The following is a 12,814-nucleotide window of genomic DNA, read 5'->3' on the forward strand; positions in this document are numbered from 1 at the left end:
CCAGGGCATGACATCCGTATAGGGAGCCTACGCCGGGTTGCCTCTAGGACTCAGACCCGGTCACCCTGAATCAGAGATTGCCAGGCCCTGGCTCCCCGGATGGCCTCATGCTGGGTTCTCCCATCGCTAGGAATGTTTTACTGGTAATAATACTTGAGTTGAGAAGATCCATGCTCATCCTACGCGTTTCAGCCCCATTCAGACGGCTGGGTGGCTTACCAAGCATTGCCTGGGAGAATCTTGTATCACCTGAAGTAAGGAACCGCCTGAGGGAAAGAGGACCTTGTGAGTGACAGCCTCATTACCAACCCAAGCCTGAGTTCTCAGCATCCCCCCAGTTCGGGTTCCTATTTGAAACCGTTTTCTCTTTTTATCCTGATGCTTCAAATCTCCATGTGAAATGGTCTTGAGTTTGGATTTCAGTTATTTTGTATGATCAGTGTTTATTACCTTGGGGTGTGTCTCCAGGGTCCCTAAAGGGAATTTTGTGTATTCACAAAGCTTAGATTGAAGTCATTCTGTTCCAGACTTTCCATCCAAATTTGATAAAAGGCTATGTGGAATGTGAGTTTGCTTTTTAGGACTGCAGTAATAATAATGCAATCATGGCTATATTTATCGTATACTTACTGCATACCATACTTTTCTAATTTCTTCCTCTTTAATATTGACTTCATGAAAAATGAAACAAGTTGGGATTGGGAGGGAGACAAACCATAAGAGACTCTTAAATCTCACAAAACAAACTGAAGTTTGCTGGAGCTGGGTTATGGACATTGGGGAGGGTATATGCTGTGGTGAGTGCTGTGAAGTGTGTAATCCTGATGATTCACAGACCTGTACCCCTGGGGCAAATAATACATTATATGTTAATAAAAATTTTTTTTAAAATACTGACTTCATGAATGGCATAGCCCCTATATCGTATACTGAGAACTATCACCTAAAATACCATGAAATGAAAGCCAATTCAGTTACGTTTGACGAACACGTAGAAATTTGTTTGTATTATACCCTTATTCAATAATCATTGAGCTCCTAAAATGTGCCATATGCTGTGCTTGAAGTCTATAGTTAAAAGATCAGTATGACACAAACACACCAAAATATATATATATATATATATATATATATATATATATATATATATATATATGGCTTATTGATGGGACTGAAACTAATCAGAAAAAGCTGGATTGTTCTTTGAGAAATCCATGTAGTTGCAGATAGCAAGAATTTTTTTTCTTTTTATGACTAAATAATATTCCATTCATATTGCGGTATTGCAGTATTGTGGTATTATGGTATTGTGGTATGTGGTATTGTGGTAAATGTATATACCACATCTTCTTTATCCATTTATCTGCTGAAGGACATTTAGGTTGTTTTTCTACATTAGCTTTTGTGAATAATGCTGAAATGAACGTGGGAGTGCAGATATCTCTTCAAGATAGTGAAGTGGGATGGCTGGATCATGTGGTAGTCCAATTTTTATAATTTTTTTAGGCACTCGCATACTGTTTTCCATAGAGGCTGTACCAGTTCACATTCCAACCAACAGTGCAGAAGAGTTGCCTTTCTCCATTTCCTCACCAACATTTGTTATCTCTTGTCTTTTTGATAAGAGATACCCTAACAAGTGTGGTGTGATATCTCATTGTAGTTTCAATTTGCATTTCCGTGATGGTTAGTGATGTTGAATATCTTTTCATATACCTGTTTGCTGTTTGTGTGTCTTCTTCAGGAAAATATCAGTTCAGGTCTTAGCCTATTTTTAAATTGAGTATTTGTTTTTTTGTTATTGAATTGCAATCTTTCCACATATAGTTTGGATATTAACCCCCTGCTGGATATAGGGTTTCCAAATATTTTCTCTCTTTTTATAGATTATCTTTCATTGATTGTTTCATTTACTGTACAGAAATTTTTGAATTTGATGTAGTCCCACTTGTTTATTTTTGCTTTTGTTGCTTGTGCTTTTGGTGTCAGACCCAAAAATCTCATTGCCAAGACAAACATCAAGGAATATTTTCCCTATGCTTTCATCTGGAAGTTTTGCGATTTGGGGTTTTATGTTTAAACCTTTCATCCATTTTTTTAAAGATTTTATTTATTTATTTGACAGAAAGAGAGAGATCACAAGTAGGCAGAGAGGCAGGCAGAGAGAGAGGGGGAAGCAGGCTCCCCACTGAGCAGAGAGGTCAATGCGGGACTCGATCCCAGGACCCTGGGATCATGACCTGAGCCAAAGGCAGAGACTCAACCCACTGAGCCACCCAGGCGCCCCTTTCATCCATTTTTATTTAATTTTTTTAATATAGTGTAAGATAAGGGTCCAATTTTATTCTTTTATATGTGAATATTTAATTTTCCCAAAACCATTTATTGAGCAGAATATTCTTCTCCTATTGTGTATTCCTTTGTCAAAATTGAATGGATTTATTTCTAGACTCTTTATCCTGTTCTATTCATCTGTGTGTCTGTTTTCATGCCAATACCATAATGTTTTAATTATTATAGTTTTATAATATAATTTGATATCAGGGGCTATGACGTTTAATGTTGGTTTAATGTTGTGTTAACCATTCAGAGACTTCTGTAGGTCCATACAAATTTTAGGATTGTTTTATTCTTTTTCTGTGGAAAAAAAAGTCTTCAGAATTTTTTAAATCATTTTTTTAATTTATTTTCAGCATAACAGTATTCATTGTTTTTGTACCACACCCAGTGCTCCATGCAATCCATGCCCTCTCTAATACCCACCACCTGGTTCCCCCAACCTCCCACCCCGCCACCTCTTCAAACCCTTCAGACTGTTTTTCAGAGTCCATAGTCTCTCATTGTTCACCTCCCCTTCCAATTTCCCCCAACTCCCTTCTCCTAACTCCCCATGTCCTCCATGCTATTTGTTATGCTCCACAAATAAGTGAAACCATATGATAATTGACTCTCTCTGCTTGAGACATAATCAACATAATCTCTTCCAGTCCCGTCCATGTTGATACAAAAGTTGGGTATTCATCCTTTCTGATGGAGACATAATACTCCATAGTGTATATGGACCACATCTTCCTTATCCATTCGTCCGTTGAAGGGCATCTTGGTTCTTTCCACAGTTTGGCGACCATGGCCGTTGCTGCTATAAACATTGGGGTACAGATGGCCCTTCTTTTCACTACATCTGTATCTTTGGGGTAAATACCCAGTAGTGCAATGGCAGGGTCATAGGGAAGCTCTATTTTTAATTTCTTGAGGAATCTCCACACTGTTCTCCAAAGTGGCTGCACCAACTTGCATTCCCACCAACAGTGTAAGAGGGTTCCCCTTTCTCCACATCCCCTCCAATACATGTTGTTTCCTGTCTTGCTAATTTTGGCCATTCTAAGTGGTGTAAGGTGATATCTCAATGTGGTTTTAATTTGAATCTCCCTGATGGCTAGTGAAGATGAACATTTTTTCATGTGTCTGATAGCCATTTGTATGTCTTCATTGGAGAAGTGTCTGTTCATATCTTCTGTCCATTTTTTGATATGATTATCTGTTTTGTGGGTGTTGAGTTTGAGGAGTTCTTTATAGATCCTGGATATCATACTTTTGTCTGTACTGTCACTTGCAAATATCTTCTCCCATTCCGTAGGTTGACTCTTTGTTTTCCTGACTGTTTCCTTTGCTGTGCAGAAGCTTTTGATTTTGATGAAGAGGGAACATTCCTGAACTTCATCAAATCTATCTATGAAAAACCCACAGCAAATATCATCCTCAATAGGAAAAAGCTTGCAGCCTTCCCATTGAGATCAGGAACACGACAAGGATGCCCACTCTCACCACTCTTGTTCAACATAGTATTAGAAGTCCTAGCAACAGCAATCAGACAACAAAGAGAAATAAAAGGTATCCAAATTGACAATGAAGAAGTCAAACTCTCTCTTCACAGATGACATGATTCTTTATATGGAAAACCCAAAAGACTCCACCCCCAAACTACTAGAACTCATACAGCAATTCAGTAACATGGCAGGATACAAAGTCAATGTACAGAAATCAGTGGCTTTCTTATACACTAACAATGAAAATACAGAAAGGGAAATTAGAGAATCGATTCCATTTACTATAGCACCAAGAACCATAAGATACCGGGGAATAAACCTAACCAAAGAGGTGAAAGATCTGTACTCGAGGAACTACAGAACACTCATGAAAGAAATTGAAGAAGACACAAAAAGATGCAAGACCATTCCATGCTCTTGGATCAGAAGAATAAACATTGTTAAAATGTCTATACTGCCTAGAGCAATCTATACTTTTAATGCCATTCCAATCAAAATTCCACCGGTATTCTTCAAAGAGCTGGAGCAAATAATCCAAAAATTTGTATGGAACCAGAAGAGGCCCCGAATCGCTAATGAAATGTTGAAAAACAAAAATAAAACTGGGGGCATCACTTTACCTGATTTCAAGCTTTACTACAAAGCTGTGATCACCAAGACAGCATGGTACTGGCATAAAAACAGACACATAGACCAGTGGAACAGAATAGAGAGCCCAGATATGGATCCTCAACTCTATAGTCAGTTAATCTTCAACAAAACAGGAAAAAAATACACCGTGGAAAAAAGACAGTCTCTTCAATAAATGGTGCTGGGAAAACTGGGCAGCTATATGTAGAAGATGAAACTCGACCATTCTCTTACACCGTACACAAAGATAAACTCAAAATGGATAAAAGACCTCAACGTGAGACAGGAATCCATCAAAATCCTAGAGGAGAACATAGGCAGTAATCTCTTCGATATCAACCACAGCAACTTCTTTCAAGATATGTCTCCAAAGGCAAAGGAAACAAAAGCCAAAATAAACTTTTGGGACTTCATCAAAGTCTTCAGAATTTTAATAGGAATTGCACTGAATCTATAGATTGCTTTGGGCATTACTGAAATTTTAACAACAGTAATTCTTATGATCCATGAATATAAGACATCTTTCCATTTATTCATGTCTTCTTAAAATTCTTTCACCAACATCTTGTACTTTGCTGTATATAGATCTCTCATTTTCTTGGTTAAATTTATTCCTAAATACCTTTTCATGCTATTGTAAGTGGGATTGTTTTATTTTTTTCAGATATTTCATTGTTAGTATATACAAACAACTGATTTTTGTATATTAATTTTTAATCCTCTGATTTTACTGAATTCATTAATCAGCTTAACAGTTTTTTTGATGGAGTCTTTAAAGGCTTCCTATATGTAAGATCGTATCATCTGCAAACAGGGAGGAGACCTCTTCTTCCTTCTAATTTGGATATCTTTTCTTTCTTTTTCTTGCCTAAGTGCTCTGACTAGGACTTCCACTACTATGTTAAATAGAACTGACAGTGTTGGCCACCCACATCTTATTCCTGATCTAAAAAGTTTTCAGCTTTTCACTATTAAGTACATTTGCTATGTGCTTGTCATATGTGGTCTTTATTATGTTGTGATACATTCCTTCCATACCTAATTTGTTGAGAGTTATTATCATGAAAGGATGTTGACTTTTGTCTAATGCTTTTTTGCATCAATTGGGATTTTTTTAATCCTTCATTTTTGTAAATGTGATGTATCACATTTATTGATTTTTTTAATTTAATTTAATTTTTTTCAGTGTTCCAAAATTCATTCTTTATGCATCACACCCAGTGCTCCATGCAATATGTGCCCTCCTTAATACCCACCACCAGGCTCACTCAACCCCCCACCCCTCTCCTCTTCAAAACCCTCAGTTTGTTTCTCAGAGTCCACAGTCTTTTATGGTTTGTCTCCCCCTCCAATTTCCCCCAACTCACTTCTCCTCTCCATCTACCAGTGTCTTCCATATTATTCCTTATGCTCCACAAGTAAGTGAAACCAGATAATTGACTCTCTCTGCTTCACTTATTCCACTCAGCATAATCTCTTCCAGTCCCATCCATGTTGATACAAAAGTTAGGTATTCATCCTTTCCTTTTTTTTTTTTTTTCAATTTCTCTTCAGTGTTCCAGAATTCATTGTTTATGCACCACACCCAGTGCTCCATGCAATATGTGCCCTCCATAATACCCACCACTAGGCTTACCCAAACTCCCACCCTTCTCCCCTCCAAAACCCTCGGTTTGTTTCTCAGAATCCACAGTCTCTCATGGTTCATCTCCCCCTCTCCAATTTCCCCCAACTCACTTCTCCTCTCCATCTCCCCATGTCCTCCATCTTGTTCCTTTATGTTCCACACATAAATGAAACCATATGATAATTGACTCTCTCTGCTTGACTTATTTCACTCAGCATAATGTCTTCCAGTCCCATCCATGTTGATACAAAAGTTGGGTATTCATCCTTTCTGAAGGAGGCATAATACTCATTAGTATATATGGACCATATCTTCTTTATCAATTCCTCCGTTGAAGGGCATCTTCATTCTTTCCACAGTTTGGTGACTGTGGCCATTGCTGCTACGAACACTGGGGTACAGATGGCCCTTCTTTTCACTACATCTGCATCTTTGGGGTAAATACTCAGTAGTGTCACAGTGTAGCTCTATTTTTAATTTCTTAAGGAATCTCCATACTGTTTTCCAAAGTGACTGCACCAACTTGCATTCCCACCAACAGTGTAAGAGGATTCCCATTTCTCCACATCCTCTCCAATTCTTGTTGTTTCCTGTCTTGTTGATTTTGGCCATTCTAACATTTATTGATTTTCATATGTTGTATCATTCTTGCATCCCAGGTATAAATCCCACTTGATCATGGGATGTATTTCTTTTACTGTGCTCTTGAATTTGGTTTGCTAATATTTTGTTGAGAGTTTTCACATGTATGTTCATCAGGGATATTGACCTATAATTTTCTTTTCTTATAGTGTCGTTATCTGGCTCTGGAAATAGGCAAATGAGGGCTCATAGAAAAAGTGTGGAAGACTTCCTCCCTCTTTCATTTTTTTTCAAAAAATTTATGAAGGATTTGTATTCTTTAAATGTTTGGTAAAATCAACCAGTGAAGCTATTTGGTCCTGGACTCTTTTTTTTGGGGGGGGGGGTTGATTACTGATTCAATCTACTTACTCATTAATACTCTATTTGTATTTCCCTCTTCTTCATGATTCAGTCTTGGTAGATTGTCTCTAAGAATTTGCCATTTCAGAGTACTATCTCACGGAGTTACTGAGTAGTCTATATGAGTTAATACATGTATAGAACATAGAAGTACCTGCCCAAGAAAGCACTCTGTCATTTTTAGTTTACCTTTTTCTTTATATTTTCTAGGGTAACAATGGCAGTTTTAACAGATACTGTGTTTTTTTTTTTAATTTTAGTAATCTCTACACCCAGTGTGGAGCTTGAACTCACAACCTCAAGATCGAGAGTCACATGCTCCACCACTGAGTCATCCAAGTGCCCCCAGATACTGTTTTTTTTTAAGATTTTATTTATTTATTTGACAGACAGAGATCATAAGTAAGCAGAGAAGCAGACAGTGAGAGAGAGAGAGAGAGAGAGAGGAAGCAGGCTCCCCGCTGAGCAGAGAACCTGATGTGGGGCTCCATCCCAAGACCTTGGGGTCATCACCTGAGCCAAAGGCAGAGGCTTTAACCCATTGAGCAATCCAGGCACCCCCACCCCAGATACTATTTTTAAACATACTAAGGTTGCAAATAATCTTACCAGACCCAAAAGAAAAATAAATTTTCTCATTCCAAGCAAGGTTGCAGTATATGGGTTGTCAGATCCATGGATTGGTGGTGGAATTTTAGGACCTGGTTCAGCAAACCGAAGTTACTCATATTTGAGCACTGGTCATCAAACTGAATCTTTTTGGAAAGTGAATCTCTGTTACATCACAGGACATTTAGTTCTTTTCCTCTCACATGAAAGAGAAAGGTTTTCAGTTTTGCCTAACCATCACTTCCTACCTACTCCTTTATCCCAACATTACAATATAATGACCTGGCTAACTAGAGTAATTGGAAATGTGTGAATGCCTCCTTAAGCTTTTAGTATAATGGGGTTAACATTGAATAAGTGATGGCAGACTGAGTCTGAACAGTTAATTCTCCTCTGTGGGACATTTGGCTAATTGATCATCTTGAAATGTACTGTGGACCAATCCTTAAATTAATGATTGTTTGCACATAACATTCAGGGCCAATAGCTACCTGTATTTTCTACCTGGGAAATGAATGAAACCTGTGGTTTCAACTAATCAACTCTTGGCTGCCCCTTATACCAAAAATAGCCACCAGTGGACCATAGAGCTTACTCATAATATTTGAGTCCATCTTTCATATTTATTCCTGTAAATATCCATATCTTTATATACTTATTTATCCTTTACAAATGGGTATCCACTTGAAGAAATGAAATACATATATGCATATTTACACTTTCCTACCCCTCAAATCAATGAAAAATAAAATACATCCTAACATGTTCACATTGCATGGGAAGTATAATCACCTTTATTAACACTTCAAATCTTCCCTTTGTGTATCATGATGAATTCATGGCTTTTTGTAGACCGGTCATTTTAAATGGTCATGATTTTAATTCTTTTTTTGGTTATTCGACTTGTCTCAGCTCACCTGGTGAAGGCCCCATTAACCTGGTTTCTTTATCCTTTGTGCACTGTATCTAATATTCTCAACAGCATTCTTGCTTTCTTTCAAGAAGAGGGTGTCCATATACGTTATGCTTTTCTTCAGTAACTACCCTCCTGCTTCCTTGTGAAAGAAAAGACAATTAGAGAACCAAGCATGGACACTAGAGTTACACAGGAGATTTAATAGTGAGGAAAAGCTCTCGTTCTTCTGTTGGGCAAATTTGGGGAACCAAGGTAGAAACCTTTATTTTGGAGGGGTCTGAGTTCACATGTATTCTTATGGTTTGAGACTTTTGACTATCAAAACTCTCTACTCTATTGATTTCATCTAAATTCATAGAATCCAGCCATTTTCCTAAATAAATGAAGAGAGAATAGGAGAGAAATTACATGGAGGGAGTGATTGCTTAAAAAGGGAAGACCAGTCTACAGCCATACCACCCTGAACACGCCCAATCTCATCTGATCTCAGAAGCTAAGCAGGGGTGGGCCTGGTTAGTACTTGGATGGAAAAAAGGGAAGACCAGGGGGTGCCTCGGTGGCTCAGTTGGCTTAGCATCTGCCTTTGGCTCAGGTCATGATCCCCAGGTCCTGGGATAGAGCCCAGTGTCAGCTGCCTGGTCTGTAGGGAGTCTGCTACCCTCCCTCTCTGCCTGCTGCTCCCCTTGCTTGTGCTCTCTCTGTCAAATAAATTAATTCTTGTTTGATGCTATAGGTCAGTTACGGGTATGCCTCCATGTGTCTTCATTCTGGGCTCTACACTAAAGTACAGCAAAATCCTGGGAAATTATGCCCTCACAACAGAGGAAAATGATAGAAATTTACAAGACCTCATCAGGCCTTGGCTCAGGCTTGGCATGTGTCATGTCCCTCACATTAGACCAGTGAAAGCATGGTCCAAGATCACATCCAATATCAGAAAGGTATAGAGACATATTCCTTCCCTGGAGTGGAGGGAGGACACTGAAAGTCACAAAGCAACATGTGAAGGTGTAGAACTCTGTAACAGAGAAAAGGGAAACAATAATTGGGGACAATAATTCTACTGACCATAGCTACTTCACAGAACCATCATCTACCAGTAAGTCCTTGGAGAAAGTTACTAGGCACAACCTCTGGCAATTTTATCAACTTAAGGTACAAAATACAGCCTTTTGTCCCAAGTTTTTTTAGTACCTAGCCATTATTCTGGAACATTATGAAAATTCCCTCTTGACGTACATCCTCTTACACTAGTTTTAACTGAAATAAAGAGGAATTTGTCTTAAAAATGCAGACAGGTGTGGCTTATAGATAGGTCTAAAAAAGCAACTAGAGTCAGAGAAGTGAGAACCATTAGAATCTTTAGGTAATACTCCCTCCATCTCTATACTCCAGGGGTTCCTTCACTCTTCTTTTCAAGTCCAGATTGGGACTACATTGTCTTAGTGCTAAATATAATTTCTTGGGAAGGGAACTATGATTGCCTCAATTACATAAGATGCCTACAACTTTTCCAAGCAACTGTGGCTAACTGAGAGATATTCTTGTGAAGACCAAACATGGCAACCAGGATCCCAAACTTGGGTGACCCTAGGGATTTATGGGAGGAGGTAATTCTTGGAAAAAGTGAAAATAATGAGAGTCGGGCACTTATATCAAAAGATAACTACTCAGTCTCATTTAAAGATCATGATAGCATCATAAAACCTGAGAAGTAGCTCTTGGTTTTTGACAGAAAGTTATTAGGTATGTAACAGAGAGTAATATCAGTAAGTTGACTCAAATCTTCTTTCAAGGAAAGTAGTGGAAAACCAGAGGCTGTAATATAAAGTGTCTTATCTCAAAAATAATCAGTTTAACTTTTCTCTGTATTCCTCTACAGAAAAAGGAGTCCATTCGTTATCTGCAATTTCTATACCATATCTTAATTAAAATGCCAAGAAGTTATACCCTAGGACTGGAGACCAGAGCATTGGGGGTAAGAACTAAATGCTATTTAGGTTAATAAAAGATGAGCATTGCATCTTCCTAACATAAAAGGGAAGGCATTGGCCACATCTACAGTGAACTCCCCAAAAGAAGGAAAGTTGGTGAAAGTATTCTGAGTCGATAGTTAATTGGACACAAATTATGGATCCACAGACTATTTCTGGATAGTTCAATAGCATCACAGTCTACCAAGGGTTTTAACAAATACATTCAGACTGACTATGAATCTCATAGACAATGATAAGGTCCCTTTTCTGCTTTTGTTTGTAAACAGTTTGAAACAAGCTTATAGATCATAAATGAGGTGGTGAGGCTCAGGCAATGGACCCCAAACCAGAAGGGGATGGAGACACTGGGGCTCTGTGGCCAGTGGCCATTTGATAATATTGGGCTCAAAACATGCTCCCCCCTATATTTATCTCTGAGATCATATTCCATATCAATGTTCTCTCTCTCACCTCTCCTAAACCTTAGAATGCTGTACCGTTTTGTATTAACCACTATTATTTGTGGGGGCTTGATGCACACTTCAACATAAGCTAGCAAAACTAAAACTTGTCCTCAGAAAATTCCCAATATAACAAATCTATGATTATGTCCAGCTGGCTGGTAGCTATTTGGTCCATGGCTAGAATGCAAGGCACAACGTCTTACAATAGAGCCTCAAGTAGAGCAGGGGCAGAACACTGGTCTTTTTCTACCTCATCCCCCATCGCCATGGTATTTTACAGATGGATTGCTTTCTCCTTGTCTCTTTCTGTGCCCTGGACAACAGTCATGACAGTGCGTGTGAAAAGGGGTAGGCCAGGGGCGCCTGGGTGGCTCAGTGGGTTAAAGCCTCTGCCTTTGGCTCAGGTCATGATCCCAGGGTCCTGGGATCGAGCCCCGCATCGGGCTTTCTGCTCAGCAGGGAACCTGCTTCCTCCTCTCTCTCTGCCTGCTTCTCTGCCTACTTGTGATCTCTGTCTGTCAAATAAATAAATAAAATCTTAAAAAAAAAAAAAAGAAAAGAAAAGGGGTAGTCCTGTCACTGGCCATCCACAGGCCTACCAGTAAGATCCACCACCTCAGAAAAGATGAAGGGTTTGGGATCTCCTACCGAGTTCCTCCTACTAAGCCCTGCTGAGTCCTCTGCTGAACTCAGAGTAAGTCAGTGGATTCATGGCCCAGAAAGGAGTTGATTCTGAAGACTGTGACAGTAGTGAGCAAGTCCATTTGATCCCATCCCAAATGGCCATCCCCCATGTGCCAGATCAAGGCATGTGTAACCAATAAATGCATGCTTTTGTGTTGTCTCAGTGTAAACTTCAAGGGAGAGGAGTCTTATCACCCAATAACCGCTTCATGTCTCTCTGTGACAATTAATTTTACGTGTCAACTTGCTTGGACCACAGGGTACCTAGATAATTGGTCACATTATTTGGGTGTTTTTGTGAATGTCTTTATTTTATTTTATTTTATTTATTTTTATTGAAGTGCAGCTGACACACAATGCTACATTAGTCCTAAGGGTATAACATAGTGACTGGGCAAGTCTAGACCTCATGCTATTCTCACTACAAATGGAGCTACCACCTGTCACCATGCAACACTGTTATGATACCATACATGGTATTCCCTATGCTGTACCTTTTATTCCTGTCACTTATTCATCCATAACTGGAAGCCTGTATCTCCCATTAGCTTTGCTCCATTTTGCCCATCTTCCCACGCCCTCCTGTGAAGGTGTTTTTGAGAGGAGATTAACATTTAACTCAGAGAACTTGGAGTGAGGCAGACTGTCTTCTATAATGTGGATCTGCCTCATCCAATCAGGCGAAGTCCTGGCTAAAACAAAAAAGACTGACCTTCCCCTGCCTGCTTCAGTAGTTGCAGACACTCTTGCCACTGGTGTGTGTCCATGGCTCTACCCCATCTGGAGAATAAGGCCCGACTCCTACTGGAGAGTCTTTCTTCTTGCTTTTTTGAACAAAGTTTAGGGCTCTGGTCCAGAGTAGAGTTACAAAAGATAGCACAGAGAATGATAGTTGGCAGAGCAAAAGGAAACTGAAGCTCAACTCTCAAGACAAGAGAGGATGAAGAATAAAGGCAAGGTCCAAAAGTACCCTTTTGGGTCAGCGGTAGAGAATGAGAACACACCTGCCATCCAGAGTTGATCTCACAGATCCAACAGTATGAAGGAAAGGGATGTCAAGGCAGAGCCTGAGTGATCCTCAGGGCCAATCACCTTCC

The 12,814-nt window shown here is 39.2% G+C and overlaps 1 protein-coding gene across 2 annotated transcripts in view; it reads left to right on the top strand.

The window, feature by feature from the left end:
• Positions 1-12,814, top strand: part of LOC116880194 (membrane-spanning 4-domains subfamily A member 12-like) — a 47,672-nt gene continuing 34,858 nt past the window's right edge. For both annotated transcript variants that reach the window (XM_032879056.1, XM_032879057.1), the window contains exons 1-2: positions 1-285; positions 10,476-10,571. In XM_032879056.1, the coding sequence (XP_032734947.1) occupies positions 10,527-10,571 (45 nt within the window). In that variant the 5' untranslated portion in view covers positions 1-285; positions 10,476-10,526. The remainder of the gene's footprint in view (positions 286-10,475; positions 10,572-12,814) is intronic.

This window comes from Lontra canadensis, unplaced genomic scaffold, assembly GCF_010015895.1.
Source record: "Lontra canadensis isolate GAN:19392208 unplaced genomic scaffold, GSC_riverotter_1.0 scaffold66, whole genome shotgun sequence".
Taxonomy (NCBI): domain Eukaryota; kingdom Metazoa; phylum Chordata; class Mammalia; order Carnivora; family Mustelidae; genus Lontra; species Lontra canadensis.